The sequence below is a fragment of the Pseudophryne corroboree genome, chromosome 6 (assembly GCF_028390025.1).
Source record: "Pseudophryne corroboree isolate aPseCor3 chromosome 6, aPseCor3.hap2, whole genome shotgun sequence".
In the NCBI taxonomy this organism is placed as follows: domain Eukaryota; kingdom Metazoa; phylum Chordata; class Amphibia; order Anura; family Myobatrachidae; genus Pseudophryne; species Pseudophryne corroboree.
The window spans coordinates 294,335,903-294,353,949 of NC_086449.1; the positions used below are offsets into that span (position 1 = coordinate 294,335,903).

At 46.6% G+C, this 18,047-nt stretch overlaps 2 protein-coding genes across 2 annotated transcripts in view; one reads left to right on the forward strand and one right to left on the reverse strand.

Moving 5' to 3' along the window:
* TEX9 (testis expressed 9) overlaps nt 1–17,903 on the forward strand; it is a 162,286-nt gene extending 144,383 nt beyond the window's left edge. The window contains exon 12 of the mRNA XM_063926152.1: nt 16,728–17,903. Within this exon, the coding sequence (XP_063782222.1) occupies nt 16,728–16,805 (78 nt within the window). The 3' untranslated portion in view covers nt 16,806–17,903. The remainder of the gene's footprint in view (nt 1–16,727) is intronic.
* The window catches only part of ZNF280D (zinc finger protein 280D), a 629,515-nt gene that overhangs the window by 130,607 nt on the left and 480,861 nt on the right, over nt 1–18,047 (reverse strand). The window lies entirely within an intron of this gene.

Consider the following 18,047-nt stretch of genomic DNA (forward strand, 5'->3'; position numbering starts at 1 on the left):
CTGTCTGTTCCAAGACTTACCGCGGCTGCATTTGACGGCATGGCGGTTGAACGCCGGATCATAGCGGAAAAGGGCATTCCGGATGCAGTTATTCCTACGCTGATAAAGGCTAGGAAAGACGTGACAGCAAGACTTTTTCACTGTATATAGCGAAAATAGGTTGCTTGGTGTGAGGCCGGGAAGGCCCTACAGAGGAATTCCAGCGGGGTCGATTCCTGCACTTCTTACAGTCAGGAGTGACTATGGGCCTAAAATTAGGATCCATAAAGGTCAAGATTTCGGCCCTATCCATTTTCTCTCAAAAAGAACTGGCTTCACTGCCTGAAGTTCAGACGTTGTTCCGGGGGTGCTGCATATTCAGTCTCCTTTTGTGCCACCGGTGGCACCTTGGGATCTTAACGTTGTGTTGGATTTCCTGAAATCCCACTGGTTTGAGCCACTTAAGACCGTGGAGCTAAAATATCTCACGTGGAAAGTGGTCATGCTATTGGCCTTAGCTTCGGCTAGGCGTGTGTCAGAATTGCCGGTTTTGTCATGTAAAAGCCCTTATCTGATCTTCCATATGGACAGGGCAGAATTGAGGACTCGTCCCAATTTCTCCCTAGGGTGGTATCATCGTTTCATTTGAACCAGCCTATTGTGGTGCCTGCGGCTACTAGGGACTTGGAGGATTCCAAGTTGCTGGACGTAGTCCGGGCTTTGAAAATTTATGTTTCCAGAACGGCGGGAGTCAGAAAGTCTGACTCGCTGTTTATTCTGTATGCAGCCAACAAGGTTGGCGCTCCTGCTTCGAAGCAGACTATTGCTCGCTGGATCTATAGCACGATTCAGCGGGTTCACTCTGCGGCTGGATTGCCGCATCCAAAAATAAGAATTTACTTACCGATAATTCTATTTCTCGGAGTCCGTAGTGGATGCTGGGGTTCCTGAAAGGACCATGGGGAATAGCGGCTCCGCAGGAGACAGGGCACAAAAAGTAAAGCTTTCCGATCAGGTGGTGTGCACTGGCTCCTCCCCCTATGACCCTCCTCCAGACTCCAGTTAGGTACTGTGCCCGGACGAGCGTACACAATAAGGGAGGAATTTTGAATCCCGGGTAAGACTCATACCAGCCACACCAATCACACTGTACAACCTGTGATCTGAACCCAGTTAACAGTATGATAACAGCGGAGCCTCTGAAAAGATGGCTCACAACAACAATAACCCGATTTAGTTAGCAATAACTATGTACAAGTATTGCAGATAATCCGCACTTGGGATGGGCGCCCAGCATCCACTACGGACTCCGAGAAATAGAATTATCGGTAAGTAAATTCTTATTTTCTCTATCGTCCTTGTGGATGCTGGGGTTCCTGAAAGGACCATGGGGATTATACCAAAGCTCCCAAACGGGCGGGAGAGTGCGGATGACTCTGCAGCACCGAATGAGAGAACTCCAGGTCCTCTTTTGCCAGGGTATCAATTTTGTAGAATTTTACAAACGTGTTCTCCCCCGACCACGTAGCTGCTCGGCAAAGTTGTAATGCCGAGACCCCTCGGGCAGCCGCCCAAGATGAGCCCACCTTCCTTGTGGAATGGGCCTTAACAGATTTAGACTGTGGCAGGCCTGCCACAGAATGTGCAAGTTGAATTGTGCTACCAATCCCACGAGCAATCGACTGCTTAGAAGCAGAAGCACCCAGCATTGTTGGGTGCATACAGGATAAACAGCAAGTCAGATTTCCTGACTCCAGCCAACCTGGAAACTATATTTTCAGGGCCCTGATAACATCCAGCAACTTGGAGTCCTCCAAGTCCCTAGTAGCCGCAGGTACCACAATAAGCTGGTTCAGGTGAAACGCTGACACCACCTTAAGGAGAAACTGGGGACGAGTCCGCAGCTTTGCTCTGTCCGAATGGACAATCAGATATGGCTTTGTGAGATAAAGCCGCCAATTCTGACACTCGCCTGGCCGAGGCCAGGACCAACAGCATGGTCATTTTCCATGTGAGATATATCAAATCCACAGATTTGAGTTGTTTAAACCAATGTGATTTTTTAGGAATCCCAAAACTACGTTGAGATCGCCCAGTGCCACTGGAGACATCAAAGGGGCTGTATATGCAGTACTCCCTTAACAACTTCTGGACTTCAGGAACTGAAGCCAATTTCTTTCTGGAAGAAAATCAACAGGCCGAAATTTGAACCTTAATGGACCCAATTTGAGACCCATAGACACTCCTGTTTGCAGGAAATGTAGAAATTAACCTAGTTGAAATTCTTCCGTGGAGCCTTCCTGGACTCACACCCTGGCACATATTTTCACCTAAGTGGTGATAATGTTGTGCGGTCACCTCCTTCCTGGCTCTGACCAGGGTAGGGATGACCTCTTCCGGAATGCCTCTTTCCCTTAGGATCCGGCGTTCACCCGCCTTGGCGTCAACGCAGCTGCGGTAAGTCCCGGAACAGACACGGTTCTTGCCGAATCAAGACCCTTCTTAGTATCTCTTGAAGTTCCGGGAACCAAGTCCTTCTTGGCCAAACCGGAGCCACGAGTATAGTTCTTACTCCTCTCCTTCCTATCATTTTCAATACATTGGGTATGAAAAGCAGAGGATGGAACACATACACCGACTGGTACACCGACGGTGTTACCAGAGCGTCCCAGCTATTGCCTGAGTGTCTCTTGACCTGGCGCTTCAGGTGGGACGCCATCATAACCACCTTTGGTCTTTCCCAACGGTTTACAATCATGTGGAAACTTCCAGATTAAGTTTCCACTTTTCCGGGTGGAATTCATTTATGCTGAGGAAATCTTCCCAGTTGCCCACTCCCGGAATGAACACTGCTGACAGTGTTATCACATGATTTTCCGCCCAGCGAAGAATCCTTGCTGTCATTGCCCTCCTGCTTCTTGTGTCGCCCCGTCTGATAACGTGGGCGATCGCCATGATGATGTCCTACTGGATCAGCACCGGTTGACTTTGAAGCAGGAGTCTTCCTAGGCTCAGAGCATTGTAAATTGCCCTTAGCTCCAGTATATTCATGTGGAGAGAAGTCTCCAGACTTGACCACACTTCCTTGGAAATTTTTTCCCTGTGTGACTACTCCCCAGCCTCTCAGGCTGGTATCTGTGGTCCCCAGAACACAGTCCTGAATGCTGAGTGTGCTGCCCTCTAAAAGATGAGCACTCTGCAGCCCCCACAGAAGAGACACCCTTGTCCTTGGAGACAGGATTATCCGCTGATGCATCTGAAAATGCGATCCGGACCATTCGTCCAGCAAATCCCCTGAGATCTGCCGAATGGAATCGCTTCGTAAGAAGCCACCATTTTTCCCAGGACTCCTGTGCATTGATGCACTGATACTTGGCCTGGTTTTAGGAGGTTTCTGACTAGGTCGAATAACTCCTTGGCTTTTTCCTCCCGGAGGAACACCTTTTTCTGGACTATGCCCAGAATCATTCCTAGGAACAGCAGACGTATCGTCGGAAAACAGCTGCGATTCTTGGAATATTTAGAATCCAGTCGTGCTGTCGTAGAACTACTTTAGATAGTGCTCTTCCGACCTCCAACTGTTCTCTGGAACTTGCCCTTTTCAGGATATCGTCCAAGTAAGGGATAATTTAGATGCCTTTTTTCTTTGAAGAAACATCTTTTCGGCCATTACCTTGGTAAAAGGCCCGGGGTGCCGTGGATAATTCAAACGGCATCGTCTGAAACTGATATTGACAGTTCTGTACCACGAACCAGAGGTACCCTTGTTGAGAAGGGCAAATTTGGACATGGAGGTAATCCTTGATGTCCAGGGACACCATATAGTCCCCTTCTTTCCGGTTCGCTATCACTGCTCTGAGTGACTCCATCTCGATTTGAACCTTTTATGTAAGTGTTCAAAGATTTCAGTTTAGACTATGTCTCACCAAGCCGTCTGGCTTCAGTACCACACTATAGTGTGGAAAAATAATACCCTTTTCCTTGTTGTAGGAGGGGTACTTTGATTATCACCTGCTGGATATACAGCTTGTGAATTGTTTCCAATGCTGCCTCCCTGTCGGAGGGAGCCGTTGGTAAAGCAGACTTCAGAAACCTGCGAGGAGAAGATGTCTCGACTCTCCAATCTGTACCCCTGGGATAATACTTGTACTATCTAGGGGTCAACCTGCGAGTGATCCCACTGCGCGCTGAGACTCTTGAGACTACCCCCCCACCTTGAGTCCGCTTGCACGGCCCCAGCGTCATGCTGAGGACTTGGCAGACGCGGTGGAGGGCTTCTTTTCCTGGGAAGGGGCTGCCTGCTGCAGTCTACTTCCCTTACCTCTATGTCTGGGCAGATATGACTGGCCTTTTGCCTGCATGCCCTCATGGGAAAGGAAGGATTGAGGCTGAAAAGACTGTGTCTTTTTCAGCTGAGATGTAACTTGGGGTAAAAAGGTTGGATTTCCCAGCTGTTGCCGTGGTCCCCAGGTCCGATGGACCGACCCCAACTAACTCCTTCCCTTTATACGGCAATACTTCCATGTGCCGTATGGGATCTGTATCACCTGACCACTGTCGTGTCCATGACATCTTCTGGGTGATATGGACAACGTACTTATCTTGATGCCAGAGAGCAAATATCCCTCTGTGCATCTCACGTACATATATATAGAATGCATCCTATTAAATGCTCTATATGAATAAAATATTTTCAGTCAGGGAATCCGACCAAGCCAACCCAGCACTGCATCTCCAGGCTGATGGCGATCGCTGGTCGCAGTATAACCACCGTATGTGTGTATATACTTTTTAGGATATCTTTCCAGCTTCCTATCAGCTGGCTCCTTGAGGGCGGCCGTATCTGGAGACGGTAACGCCACTTGATAAGCGTGTGAGCGCCTTATCACCCTAAGGGGTGTTTCCCAACGCGCCCTAATTTCTGGCGGGAAAGGGTATAACGCCAATATTTGCTATCGGGGTAACCCCACGCATCATCACACACTTCATTTTATTTTATCTGATTCAGGAAAAACTACAGGTAGTTTTTTCACTCCCACATAATACCCTTTTTTGTGGTACTTGTAGTATCAGAAATATGCAACACCTCCTTCATTGCCCTTAACGTGTGGCCCTAATGAGAAATACGTTTGTTTATTCACCGTCGACACTGGATTCAGTGTCCGTGTCTGTGTCTGTGTCGACCGACTGAGGTAAATGGGCGTTTTTAACGCCCCTGATGGTGTTTCTGAGACGCCTGGACCGGTACTAATAGTTTGTCGGCCGTCTCACGTCGTCAACCGACCTTGCAGCGTGTTGACATTCTCACGTAATTCCCTAAATAAGCCATCCATTCCGGTGTCGACTCCCTAGAGAGTGACATCACCATTACAGGCAATTTCTCCGCCTCCTCACCAACATCGTCCTCATACATGTCGACACACACGTACCGACACACAGCACACACACCGGGAATGCTCTGACAGAGGACAGGACCCACACTAGCCCTTTGGGGAGACAGAGGGAGAGTTTGCCAGCACACATCAAAACGCTATAATTATATAGGGACAACCTTATATAAGTGTTTTCCCTTATAGCATCTTTATATATATCTCAATATCGCCAAAATCAGTGCCCCCCCTCTCTGTTTTAACCCTGTTTCTGTAGTGCAGTGCAGGGGAGAGCCTGGGAGCCTTCTCTCCAGGCTTTCTGTGAGAGAAAATGGCGCTGTGTGCTGAGGAGATAGGCCCCGCCCCTTTTTCGGCGGGCTCGTCTCCCGCTATTTAGTGAATCTTGGCAGGGGTTAAATATCTCCATATAGCCTCTGGGGGCTATATGTGAGGTATTTTTCGCCAAAAAAGGTTTTCATTTGCCTCCCAGGGCGCCCCCCTCCCAGCGCCCTGCACCCTCAGTGACTGCCGTGTGAAGTGTGCTGAGAGGAAAATGGCGCACAGCTGCAGTGCTGTGCGCTACCTTTAGAAGACTGCAGGAGTCTTCAGCCGCCGATTCTGGACCTCTTCTTACTTCAGCATCTGCAAGGGGGCCGGCGGCGCGGCTCCGGTGACCATCCAGGCTGTACCTGTGATCGTCCCTCTGGAGCTGATGTCCAGTAGCCAAGAAGCCAATCCATCCTGCACGCAGGTGAGTTCACTCCTTCTCCCCTAAGTCCCTCGTTGCAGTGATCCTGTTGCCAGCAGGACTCACTGTAAAATAAAAAACCTAAGCTAAACTTTCTCTAAGCAGCTCTTTAGGAGAGCCACCTAGATTGCACCCTTCTCGGCCGGGCACAAAAATCTAACTGGAGTCTGGAGGAGGGTCATAGGGGGAGGAGCCAGTGCACACCACCTGATCGGAAAGCTTTACTTTTTGTGCCCTGTCTCCTGCGGAGCCGCTATTCCCCATGGTCCTTTCAGGAACCCCAGCATCCACAAGGACGATAGAGAAATCGGTGAAAGCCCATTCCACAAGGAAGGTGAGCTCTTCTTGGGCGGCTGCCCGAGGGGTCTCGGCTTTACAGCTTTGCCGAGCTGCTACTTGGTCGGGGTCAAACAAGTTTGCTAAGTTCTACAAGTTTGATACCCTGGCTGAGGAGGACCTTGAGTTTGCTCATGCGGTGCTGCAGAGTCATCCGCACTCTCCCGCCCGTTTGGGAGCTTTGGTATAATCCCCATGGTCCTTACGGAGTTCCCAGCATCCACTAGGACGTCGGAGAAAATAAGAATTTACTCACCGGTAATTCTATTTCTCGTAGTCCGTAGTGGATGCTGGGCGCCCGTCCCAAGTGCGGACTCTCTGCAGTACATGTATATAGTTATTGCTTAACTAAAGGGTTATTGTTATGAGCCATCCGTTAAATGAGGCTCAGTTGTTGTTCATACTGTTAACTGGGTATGGTTATCACAAGTTGTACAGTGTGATTGGTGTGGCTGGTATGAGTCTTACCCTGGATTCCAAATCCTTTCCTTGTTGTGTCAGCTCTTCCGGGCACAGTTTCCCTAACTGAGGTCTGGAGGAGGGGCATAGAGGGAGGAGCCAGTGCACACCAGATAGTACCTAATCTTTCTTTTAGAGTGCCCAGTCTCCTGCGGAGCCCGTCTATTCCCCATGGTCCTTACAGAGTTCCCAGCATCCACTACGGACTACGAGAAATAGAATTACCGGTGAGTAAATTCTTATTTTTCCCTCCACATTATGTAAAAGAAAAAAAAATGTTAGTAAGATGTAGATCAAACATGAGCTAATTATAATTAATGGAAATCAGTTGGTATTGCTCATATACATCAGTGATGTGAGGCAGAGCCTTTCCCGTCCTACTAACGTATATGCCAGAGTTTTGACTATATAAAGTATATGAAAAATACAGAGAATATATTAGAAATACAGGTATCTTCTTTGTAGTATTGTAATAATTTTTATAGTGAAAACTTTGGAGTAAAAAGTCTATGGTATGTGAGGCAGTGCCTCACCTTCCTATCCTTTCCACACATCTCTGATAAAAGCTCACCAAATTTCCATCGGTAGATACTGCTGCACCTGTGTAGAATGCTCACATGAATCTCTTGGCTTATTTATTATGTGTAAATCTGGCTCTCGTTACTAGTCAGTGCCTCCTCAGCCATTTACCTCACTGCACATCCCTGATATACGCATGTCTCACACCATAGCGTGTTCCTAAAGCACTTCCAAACCTGTTTCTTAAGTGTGAGGGACAGAGTATCTATGTAGCTTTCGCATGTCTCGAAATATCTTTCAAGAAACCTCTCCTTTTGTAGCGAGGCCTCCAACAATTCCATTCTAAAAACATGAACAAGTTTTAAAAAGAGAAAGCTGAGGGGCCGTGGGCTGTATCCACACCTGAATTCATGTTTTTGCTATAGCTGATATGATTATTAACCGTTTCTGAACACCCTATGCTACTTGAGTGCCTTTGGGTAGGAAATCAAATATTGCCTATTTGGAAGTTAAAGGTAAACAATTAATTAGATGGCTGTTAACATAACCCCATACCGGAGTCCAAAATCTCTGTATTACCGGACATGCCCATAAACAGTGCACTAGTTCAGCCCATTGAGAGCCGCACCTGGGGCATGAATGATCTTCCATCGTCCCCATAAAGTATCTGCGATGAGATGACCAATATATTTACAAATAATGCTACATAGGATGCCGTGGGGTCTAGCTTGATGGATGTCTCAAGTGTTCATAATTTTTTTTTGTGGTTAGAGATGGGAAGTGGTCTTCCATTGTGCCCACCCAGTTTTCTGTGTATCATATTGTAAAGGAGTATGAAGGAACGAATAATGTAGACATTGCTCTGTAAAAGGGATTCTCCCTCATCAACATAACATATCGAAAGTTATTACAGTAATCCGGAGAGAGCATTCTGGAGAGGCCAGCCACATGATGTCGGGCCTGTAAATAAGCTAACGGAATAGGTCTAAGTATTGGATATTGCTCCACCACCTGTGTAAATGACATAGACAACTTCTGGATTGAGTGATGATGATGCCAAACACTAGTAATTCCCTGTCTGTTCCATGAAGTAAAAGGATGACCTGCTGTCCCATTATGAAAATCCGGATTATAAAGCATAGTTAGAAATTGGGACACGTATGGGTTCAGGGAATGTTTGTAGTGTAGAATTTCATACTTTACGGGTCAACATTAATAACGGTTTAGCTTGAACTGATATAGGTACTTCGCCATCATGTAGGTGTAGAAAGTAGGTTAGACTGGTGCCATTCAAGAAAGCAGTCTCCAAGGCAGTATTGGTATACATATTTTTGTTGTGGAGCCAATCTCTCAGATAGCGAAGATGGGCAGCGTGACCGTAGGCACTAATACCTGTATTAGGTAAATTAATACCACCATTGGATCTGCTTTGCTGAAGCTTTACAAGGCAAATCCTAGGCTTCTTACAGTTCCAAATAAACGTGCATGCTATCCTCCATAGTATTTCGTATAGACTACAAATAGACTGGAGAGGGTAAAGAATTCTTGGGAATTTGTACTGTATTTGTAAAATAGAATAATTTGCCCAAGAATATATTTATTACTTATATTTACAGGAGGCACAGCTGTTTAACTGTTTTGGCCCCCCTTATTTAAAAAATTAATCATTGGTAGCATACAGTAATGCATACGTGTATTTGCCTCCTTATTAGGGTAGGAATAGACAGGTACGGCAATTTTGCCACTAGTACCCAATTTGTGGTGGTTTAGCTTACACCGCCTGTGATCTTGGGGTGTCACATCCACTGCACATCACCTGCAATTTTAGTTTTAACAAAGTAGTTGGATAATAAATGGGGGGAATTTGCAGGCAATGTGGTAGAGGTTTTTAAGTCGCAGGGAAAACAGCCATTTGATAAGTGTCCCTGGTGGGTTTGTTTTGTTGACCGTCATAATGACAACATTGAAATGTAGACAACGCTGTCCTGGCGGTGAGGTGATCGCTTACCTGCTGATGACTGCAGCAGTGTCTTCTGGGTCCAGCTGGTCAGCTGATTCTGCTGTTGTTCCCCTAGTGCCTAATCCTAACCCCATACACACTCTGCAGAAAGTTGACATTGTGATTTTCATCCTCCCCTCTGGCATGGGGCTGTCACTTTCTATTGGGGGGAGGGGAGATATTTAATGTAAACTTACATTTTCTCTAACGTCCTAGGGGATACTGGAATGGATTACTACCATGGTTATAGATCGGGTCCATTGGAGCCTGGCACTTAAAGAAATGTTCAGTGTGTGCAGGCTCCTCCCCTCTATGCGCCCCCCCCCCCCCCCAACCAGACTCCGTTGAGAAAGACGTGCCAGAGGAGACGGGTGCATTCTCTGGTGGTCCAGAGAGGTTTCTTCAGAAATTTCTTTTCGTTTTTTTTTTCTTTTTCAGGCAGCACTGGCTGGCACCATTCTGCCTGCGTCGTGGGACTTGGGGGGGGGGGGGGGGGGGGAACCGAACCGAACCAACCTCCTATAGGGTTAATGGTTTGCTGACAGGACGTTCGCTCCTGAGGCGTTGATTCACATACCCCCAGGGTGTGCGCACACGTTGGCAGCATGCCGCCACCCCTAACAGATGCCGAAGATGCGGTGTGGTGAGTACTACCACTGGGGTCCTGGTTAGCGAGTCCCCGGTGACAATGGTGAACGCCCACACTAGCGCTGGTGTAATAAGGGGTCTTAACTCCATTTTACACAAAGCCAGGATAAACTTATAAGAGGGACTGCGCGCCATTATGGGGGTGGGGCTTCCCGGAGAGCGGGACCAGCAGCTCAGAGGCGTTATTTCTAGCTGCTGCTGATATCCAGGCTGCATGCACAGCGCTGCTCCTCCACAGACCCTGCTAAATCACCTCGAGCTGGTACCAGGGGGATTTATAGAAGGGGGGAGCATATAGGTTACAATAAACACCCGCTGCCTTATCTAGGGCTCTGGTTTATGCCCAGCGGAGCACTGCTTTTACTGAGTGGCATAGTGTGCTGGTCTTATCCCTCTCTGTATCTCTCCATTAAGGACTGCCAAGGCCTTTGTGTTATTTCACTGCACTGTGTTGTTTCTCAAATACTGTGTGTGATTCTACTGTGTCAGAATATCTGGCAAGAAGGCTGTGTCCCCCTTCTGCAACACAAAGTTTTTCCCTTCACCGGGGGGATCTCTCAAGTGTACTCAAGTGTTTTCTTCCCTCACAGGGTAGTCGTGTACAGGAGCCAGAGTGTTTGGAATCATTTAAAGGAATGATTACTAATATTAATACAGAGTTGGCTACTGCCAGGCAAGAAAAGTAGACCCTTAAGAAATCTCTGGATGATTTTTTGAGCAAGGCTGCTGACCACAGGCAAGCTCCTCAGACCTCCCTGCTGGCTTCTCATAAACATGCACTCACATGTACTCCAATCTGACTCTGATAATGACATGCCAGATCTGGATGAAGGGGAGGTGGACATGGAGGGTGACAATACTTTGTCTTAGGGTGTGCAGGCCCTAATTTATTCTATTAGGGAAGTCTTCAACATACCGGATAAGGAGACAGAACCTGAGGAATAGTTGTTTTTTAATGTAATACCAAAATCTTCTGCCACCTTCCCTGTCTCCAAGGAATTAAGCTCACTCGTGTGGGGATACATCAGTGTCCAGGCTGTCACATAAGATTGTACTGCCTGTACCTGGTGCTATCTCTCTCAAAGACCCAGCTGACCATAAAATTGAGACTACAGTCAAATCAGTTTATACCGCAGTGGGTGTGGCGCAGAGTCCCACCATTGCTTGCGGTTGGATTACAAGGGTTCATGGTCTTCTGATAATATAATAGAGGGGTTTGACACTTTACCTCAGGATGAGATCCTGACTCTACTGCATCATATCCAGGATGCTGCAAATTTCATGAGTGAGGCGATCAAAGAAATAGACCTCATCAATGCCCATGCCACCGCGATGGCAGTTTTGGCTCGCAGAGCTCTGTGGCTGCGACAATGGCCAGCGGATGCTGTTTCCAAGAAGGGTGTGGAAAATACAGGGGATGCCTTGTTTGGGGAAGAACTGAACAAGTGGATTTCTCAAGCAACGGCGGGTAAGTCTACCTATCTGGCGTCTGCTGCGTCTCCGGTTAGATGTCCCTATCCTGGGCCCTCTCTGCAGTCCCTTTGTGTGGCCAGATTCAGAGGCAAAGCCAGGGGTGCCTCAAATGCAGCTAGAGGAAACAGAGGTAAACCAGCGACTGTTGGGTCTCTGGAGCAGGCCTTCAGATCCTCATCCACTAAGCCCTCCATGTGACTGTTGGCCCCAGCTGCAGGGGGACTTTCAAGTGGGTGCTCGGCTTCAACACTTCGCCCACGTGTGGGTAGAATCCTGCTGGGACCCTTGGGTAAGGGACCTCATATCTCAGGGTTACCGGTTGGAATTCCAAGCAGTCCCTCCTCACAGATTCTTCAGGTCAAGCTTACCAGCTTCACCTGTAGCAAGAGCTACCTTGCAGGATACCATTCAAAAACTACTACAAACAATAGTTATTGTTCCGGTACCACCTCTGTTGCACAACAGGGGATTTTATTCAAGTCTATTCGTGGTAACGAAACTGGACGGTTCGGTACAGCCGATCTTGAACCTCAAATCTCTGAACCGGTATCTTCGGATGTTCAGGTTCAAGATGGAATCTCTATGGGCGGTGGTCTCAGGTCTGGAGGAAGGGGAGTTCCTGGTATCCCTGGATATCAAGTATGCATATTTACACATCCCGATATGGCCCCCTCATCAGGCATATCTCAGATTCGCTATACTAGACCACCACTTCCAGTTTCAGGCCTTACCCTTTGGTCTTCCCACAGCTCCAAGGGTATTCACAAAAGTCATGGCGGAGATGATGCTGCAACTCCGCATGATGGTAGTCAACATAGTCCCCTACTTAGACGATCTTCTGATAAAGGTGGTGTCCAGGGAGAGTTTGCTGAACAGCAAAGACTTGGCTACTCGCCGCCTTATGGAACATGGGTGGCTCCTTAATATCCAGAAGTCTCACCTGGAACCGTCAGAGAATTCAGTTCCTGGGAATGATACTGGACACAGTGTATCAAAAGGTATTCCTCCCCATGTTCAAGGCATTGACTATCCAGGCTATGGTCCACTCGGTGCTTAGACCACGCAAGGTCTCAGTTCACCTTTGCATCCGCCTACTGGGAAAGATGGTGGCTTCCTACGAGGCAATCCAGTACGGCAGATTCCATGCCCATCGGTTCCAGCTGGATCTGCTGGACGAGTGGTCTGGGTCTCACCTGCATCAGAGTGTAGCTCTGTCGCTGAAAGCATGGATCTCCCTGTTATGGTAGCTACAAGTCTCTCACCTTGTGGAGGGTTGGAGTTTTAGTGCCCAGTCTTGGAAGCTGCTGACAACGGATGCCAGCCTCCGGGGCTGGGGGGGGGGGGGGGGGGGCAATGACACAAGGGGCTCAGTTCCAGGGAATGTGGTTCAGTAAGGAATCCTTGCTACCGATAAACGTTCTAGAACTCAGGGCAATTTACAATGCTCTTCTACAGGCCTCCTATCTTCTCCAAAATCAGGCCATACAAGTAGAGTACATAAACCGACAGGGAAGAACAAGAAGCAGGGCCGCAATGAGAGAGGTGTCAAGGATACTCCTCTGGGTGGAAACCAATGCAAGGGCCATCTCAGCCATATTCATTCCAGGAGTGGACAACTGGGAAGCGGACTTCCTCAGCAGGCATGACCTCCATCTGGGGGAATGGGGCCTTCACCCTCAGGTGTTTTCAACAGCTGGTTTACCGGTGATGCTGTCTGCAGATAGACCTGATGGCTTCTTGCCTCAACGAGAAGCTGCGTCGCTACTGTTCCAGGACGAGGGATCCGCAAGCAGCTGCGGTGGATGCAATGACGTCCCCTTGGACTTACCAGTTCATATACCTGTTTCCTACAATCCCTCTCATTCCCAGAGTTCTAAAAAGACTCAAAAGGGAAAACGTTCAGGCAATTCTAATTGCCCTGGATTGGGCTAGACGGGCCTGGTATGCGGACCTCCTAACCATGTCTCTGGAGGAGCCCTGGCCTCTAACGCTACTCAAGGATCTTCTTCAACAAGGCCCATTCGTCTATCCAGACTTACTGCGGCTTTGTTTGACGGCTTGGAGATTGAAAGGGAGATTCTAGCCTGGAAAGGGCTTCCCTCCAGGGTTATCATGACTACGGTCCAAGCCCGGAAGGTGGTGACGTCTTAGCATTACCACTGCATCTGGAAGAAATATGTTTCGTGGAATGAGGGTAGAAAATATTTTACTATAGATTTTCAACTTGGACGTTTTCTTCTCTTCCTGCAAGCAGGCGTGGACGGTATCCGGACTCCAGGTCGACAGCACAAAGGTCGACGCCAATTGGTCGACGCACCTTAGGTCGACATGGACAAAAGGTCGGCATGAACAAGGTCGACATGGAAAAAGGTCGACATGAGTTTTTCACGATTTCTTTCTTTTTTTTGAACCTTTTCATACTTAACGATCCACGTGGACTACGATTGGAACGGTAAAGTGTGCCGAGCGAAGCGGTAGCGGAGCGAAGGCACCATGCCCGAAGCATGGCGAGCGAAGCGTGCCATGCGAGGGGACGCGGTGCACTAATTGGGGTTCCCGGTCACTCTACGAAGAAAACGACACCAAAAAAACATAAAAAACTCATGTCGACCTTTTTCCATGTCGACCTTGTTCCTGTCGACCTTTTGTCCATGTCGACCTTTTGTCCATGTCAACCTAAGGTGTGTCGACCAATTGGCGTCGACCTAAGGTGTGTCGACCTTTGTGCTGTCGACCCTCAGTCCCAGACCCGGCGTGGATATGGGCCTACGGTTGGGCTCCATCAAAGTTCAGATTTCAGCACTCTCCATATTCTTCCAGAGGCAACTTGCTGTTCTTCCGGAGGTGCAGACATTCTTGAAAGGTGTTCTTAGCATGCAACCACTTTTTGTCCCACTCACAGCTCCGTGGGATCTCAATGTGGTCCTGACCTTTCTTCAATTGGACTGGTTTGAACCTTTGCACAGGGTGGACTTGCAATATCTTACTTGGAAGACTGTCATGTTATTGGCTTTAGCCTCAGCAAGACAAGTGTCGGAATTGGGGGCCTTATGCTGTAAGAGCCCTTATTTGATATTTCACGAGTATAGGGCGGAGCTCAGGACTCGCCCACAGTTTTTGCCGAAAGTGGTATCTGCTTTTCACATTAATCAACCGATAGTGGTTCTGGTAATGTCTGACACATCGGTTGCTCCAAAGTCCTTGGACGTGGTTTGGGTTTTGAGGATTTACGTCAAGAGGACTGCTCGCCACAGAAAGACGGACTCGCTCTTTGTTCTCTACGACGCTGCGAAGATTGGATGTCCTGCCTCTAAGCAGTCCATTGCTCATTGGATCCATCTAACAATTTAACAGGCTTACTCTTTGGCATCATTGCTGTTGCCGAGTTCTATTCAGGCCCACTTCACAAGGTCGGTGGGTTCTTCCTGGGCGGCTACCCGTGGAGTCTCGACCTTGCAGTTGTGTCGAGCTGCTACTTGGTCTGGTTCAATCACGTTTGTAAAGTTCAATACCTTGGCCGGTGATGACCTTCAGTTTGGTCAGGTGGTTTTGCAGGGGTCTCAGCACTCTCTCCCACCCGTTCTGGGAGCTTTGGGACTTCCCCATGGTACTAATCCATCCCAGTATCCCCTAGGATGTTATAGAAAATAGGAATTTGATACCTACCGGTAATTCCTTTTCTCGTAGTCCATAGGGGATACTGGGCGCCAGCCTGTGTGCTTCGTGCTTCCTGCTTACCTGGTTGTAAGTTCTTGCTTGGGTCTGTTGTTGCTGTCCCTATTACTGTTCGAGTTAGCGTTGCTGTTCTTGGTTTGGTTAGCGTGGCTATCATTTGTTCTGGTTCGCGCGGCTATCCTATCTTACTGTTGTTGTCTGTTGGTTCGTTACCTCACCGCTGTTATGTTTTCCTTCTCTCAAATTATGTCTGTCTCCTCGGGCACAGTTTTCCTAGACTGAGTCTGGTGGAGGGGCATAGAGGGGAGGAACCAGCACACACTGAACATTTTTTAAAGTGCCAGGCTCCAATGAATCCGATCTATACCCATGGTACTAATCCATCCCAGTATCTCCTATGGACTACGAGAAAAGGAATTTCCGGTAGGTATCAAATTCCTATTTTTTTTTACTTTATTTTTTTTATATATGAAGCTACCAAAAACCCAGTTATTGTCTGTAATAAAAACCACTCTTGTAGGACTATATACAAATCTGAATATGTTGCTTCTGCAAAGTATTCCCTTATAAAGCAGCATTTCAACCCAAATTATATTTTCTGCTACCTGGTTCCAGAGTTTCTTATCAATGCCCTGCTTGTGACGCTCCAGTAAGCTGCTGCATGGTTTCCTTATGGGAGAGTTCGGTTAGAGGTGGCAGGCATTTTCATTTCTCCCTGAGGAACTTTAAGTACATGTAACACCTGTCTGTTTAAGGGATGGAGAAAGTACAGAATTCTGTTCAATTTCAGGTGCTTTTAGTATTTACTGCTGTCTTGTGAAAATATACTTTGCATAACCGTTTGTCAGCAAGGTATTTCTCGCTTATAACAAATTCCCAGAGAGCTTTAGAAACCTGAATAACTGCTGCTGTGCTAAATGCTGGAATAACGGAGTTGTAAACATCATTTTAAAAGCTACGCTTTTTAGAAGTATTTATTTCACTTCGACCAAGGCAGATTGAACATTATTGGGTGACTGGCCTATACAAATATTGTACAATTATACTGTTTGGTACGACACTCTTGCTGCAGTGGCAACAAACAGCCCTGCTTGGCGTGCCAGGTCCCGAGCGTCTTTTTCACTCAAATGTGCACATCTTAGTTGGATGCAACAAAAACTCTTAATAAGATCACATATTTGAAACTAATTCCGGAGCCGATAGTCACAGTTCGGCATCTTTACTACACATGGCGTGGTGTTTTGCTGTATCTGCAGTGTGAATAGAAAGCATATTTAAAAGAAAAAGTAGCTACACTACAACGCTCAGCACAGCTACCTTCTACTGCATGGCATATTGAGGCTTGGTGTATGAGAATGTATCTGTACAGCTTTTTAAAGTATATTAAGGGGCACCATGACCATTTATAAAGTTATACTTATTTTATCCCAGTGCGTACATATGATCAGATTGAAAAATACAAGATGCAGGAAGATCGAAACAATTTTTGTCTAATACATTTTTATTTGCTCCCTTCCACCAGATGCACATTGAATCTGCGAAGATGCTTTCTTTCACCGAAGAAGAGTTTATGAAAGCCCTAGAATGGGGTGGCTCTTAAACCTGCTTTGCTGGTTTTGACTTATAATGATACACGTGATGTACAAATGTATATTTTCCTATGGCAGAGATTTTTATATGGTTAGCTGCAATACTAAAATATACTACAGGTTGAGTATCCCTTATCCAAAATGCGTGGGACCAGAAGTATTTTGGATATTGGATTTTTCCGTATTTTGGAATAATTGCATACCATAATGAGATATCATGGTGATGGGACCCAAGTCTAATCACAGAATGTATTTATGCATCATATACACCTTATACACACAGCCTGTAGGTCATTTAATAGAATATTTTTAATAACTTTGTGTGTACATACACACATTTCAGTTATGTTTCATATACACCTTCTACACACAACACACATTTCAGTTATGTTTCATATACACCTTCTACACACAGCCTGAAGGTCATTTAATACACTATTTTAATAACTGTGTATTAAACAAAGTTTGTGTACATTGAGCCATCAGAAAACAAAGGTTCCGTATTTTGGAATATTTGGATATGGGATACTCAACCTGTACAAGTGTGTGTGTGTGTGTATATATATATATATATATATATATATATATATAGCAAGAGAAGTGTACAGGTGCGCTGGTTGAACTTAATTAATGGTTTGCAGTTCACAGGTAATTCCACCCCTTGGCTGTTACACTGGTGAACCAACACCGCTGCAATTCTCCAAAAAGCTCAGGACCCCTTGAGCAGATTTCTGGAAAAAAGGAATTCAGGAGAATGCGCCCATAGTGTAAATCAAATTTATTTTTTTAAAACATTTCATTAAAAACGAATCACAGGTATAGATGTGCTAATACCTTCTTTGACCCACTCTTTGGGCCAGTTTGTGCGCATGAACAAAAATCCACAAGGCTATTACACCAACCACTGTGTCCAGAAGCCGGGACCGTGCACCGCGCTGCTGTCAGAAGCCCGTCCGGCCACCCGCAGCGGTTGGGGCGGAGCTTGCCAGACGTCTGCTTCACTCGGTGTCTGCTTCACTCGGTGTATGCATCTAGATGTGCTAATACCAAAGAAGGTATTAGCACATCTATACCTGTGATTCGTTTTTAATGAAATGTTTTAAAAAATAAATTTGATTTACACTATGGGCGCATTCTCCTGAATTCCTTTTTTCCATATATATATATATATGTATATATATATATATATATATATATATATATATTTATTTTATTTTTTTATATGAACTTTGCTTCAGTTTGTGTTTTATCAG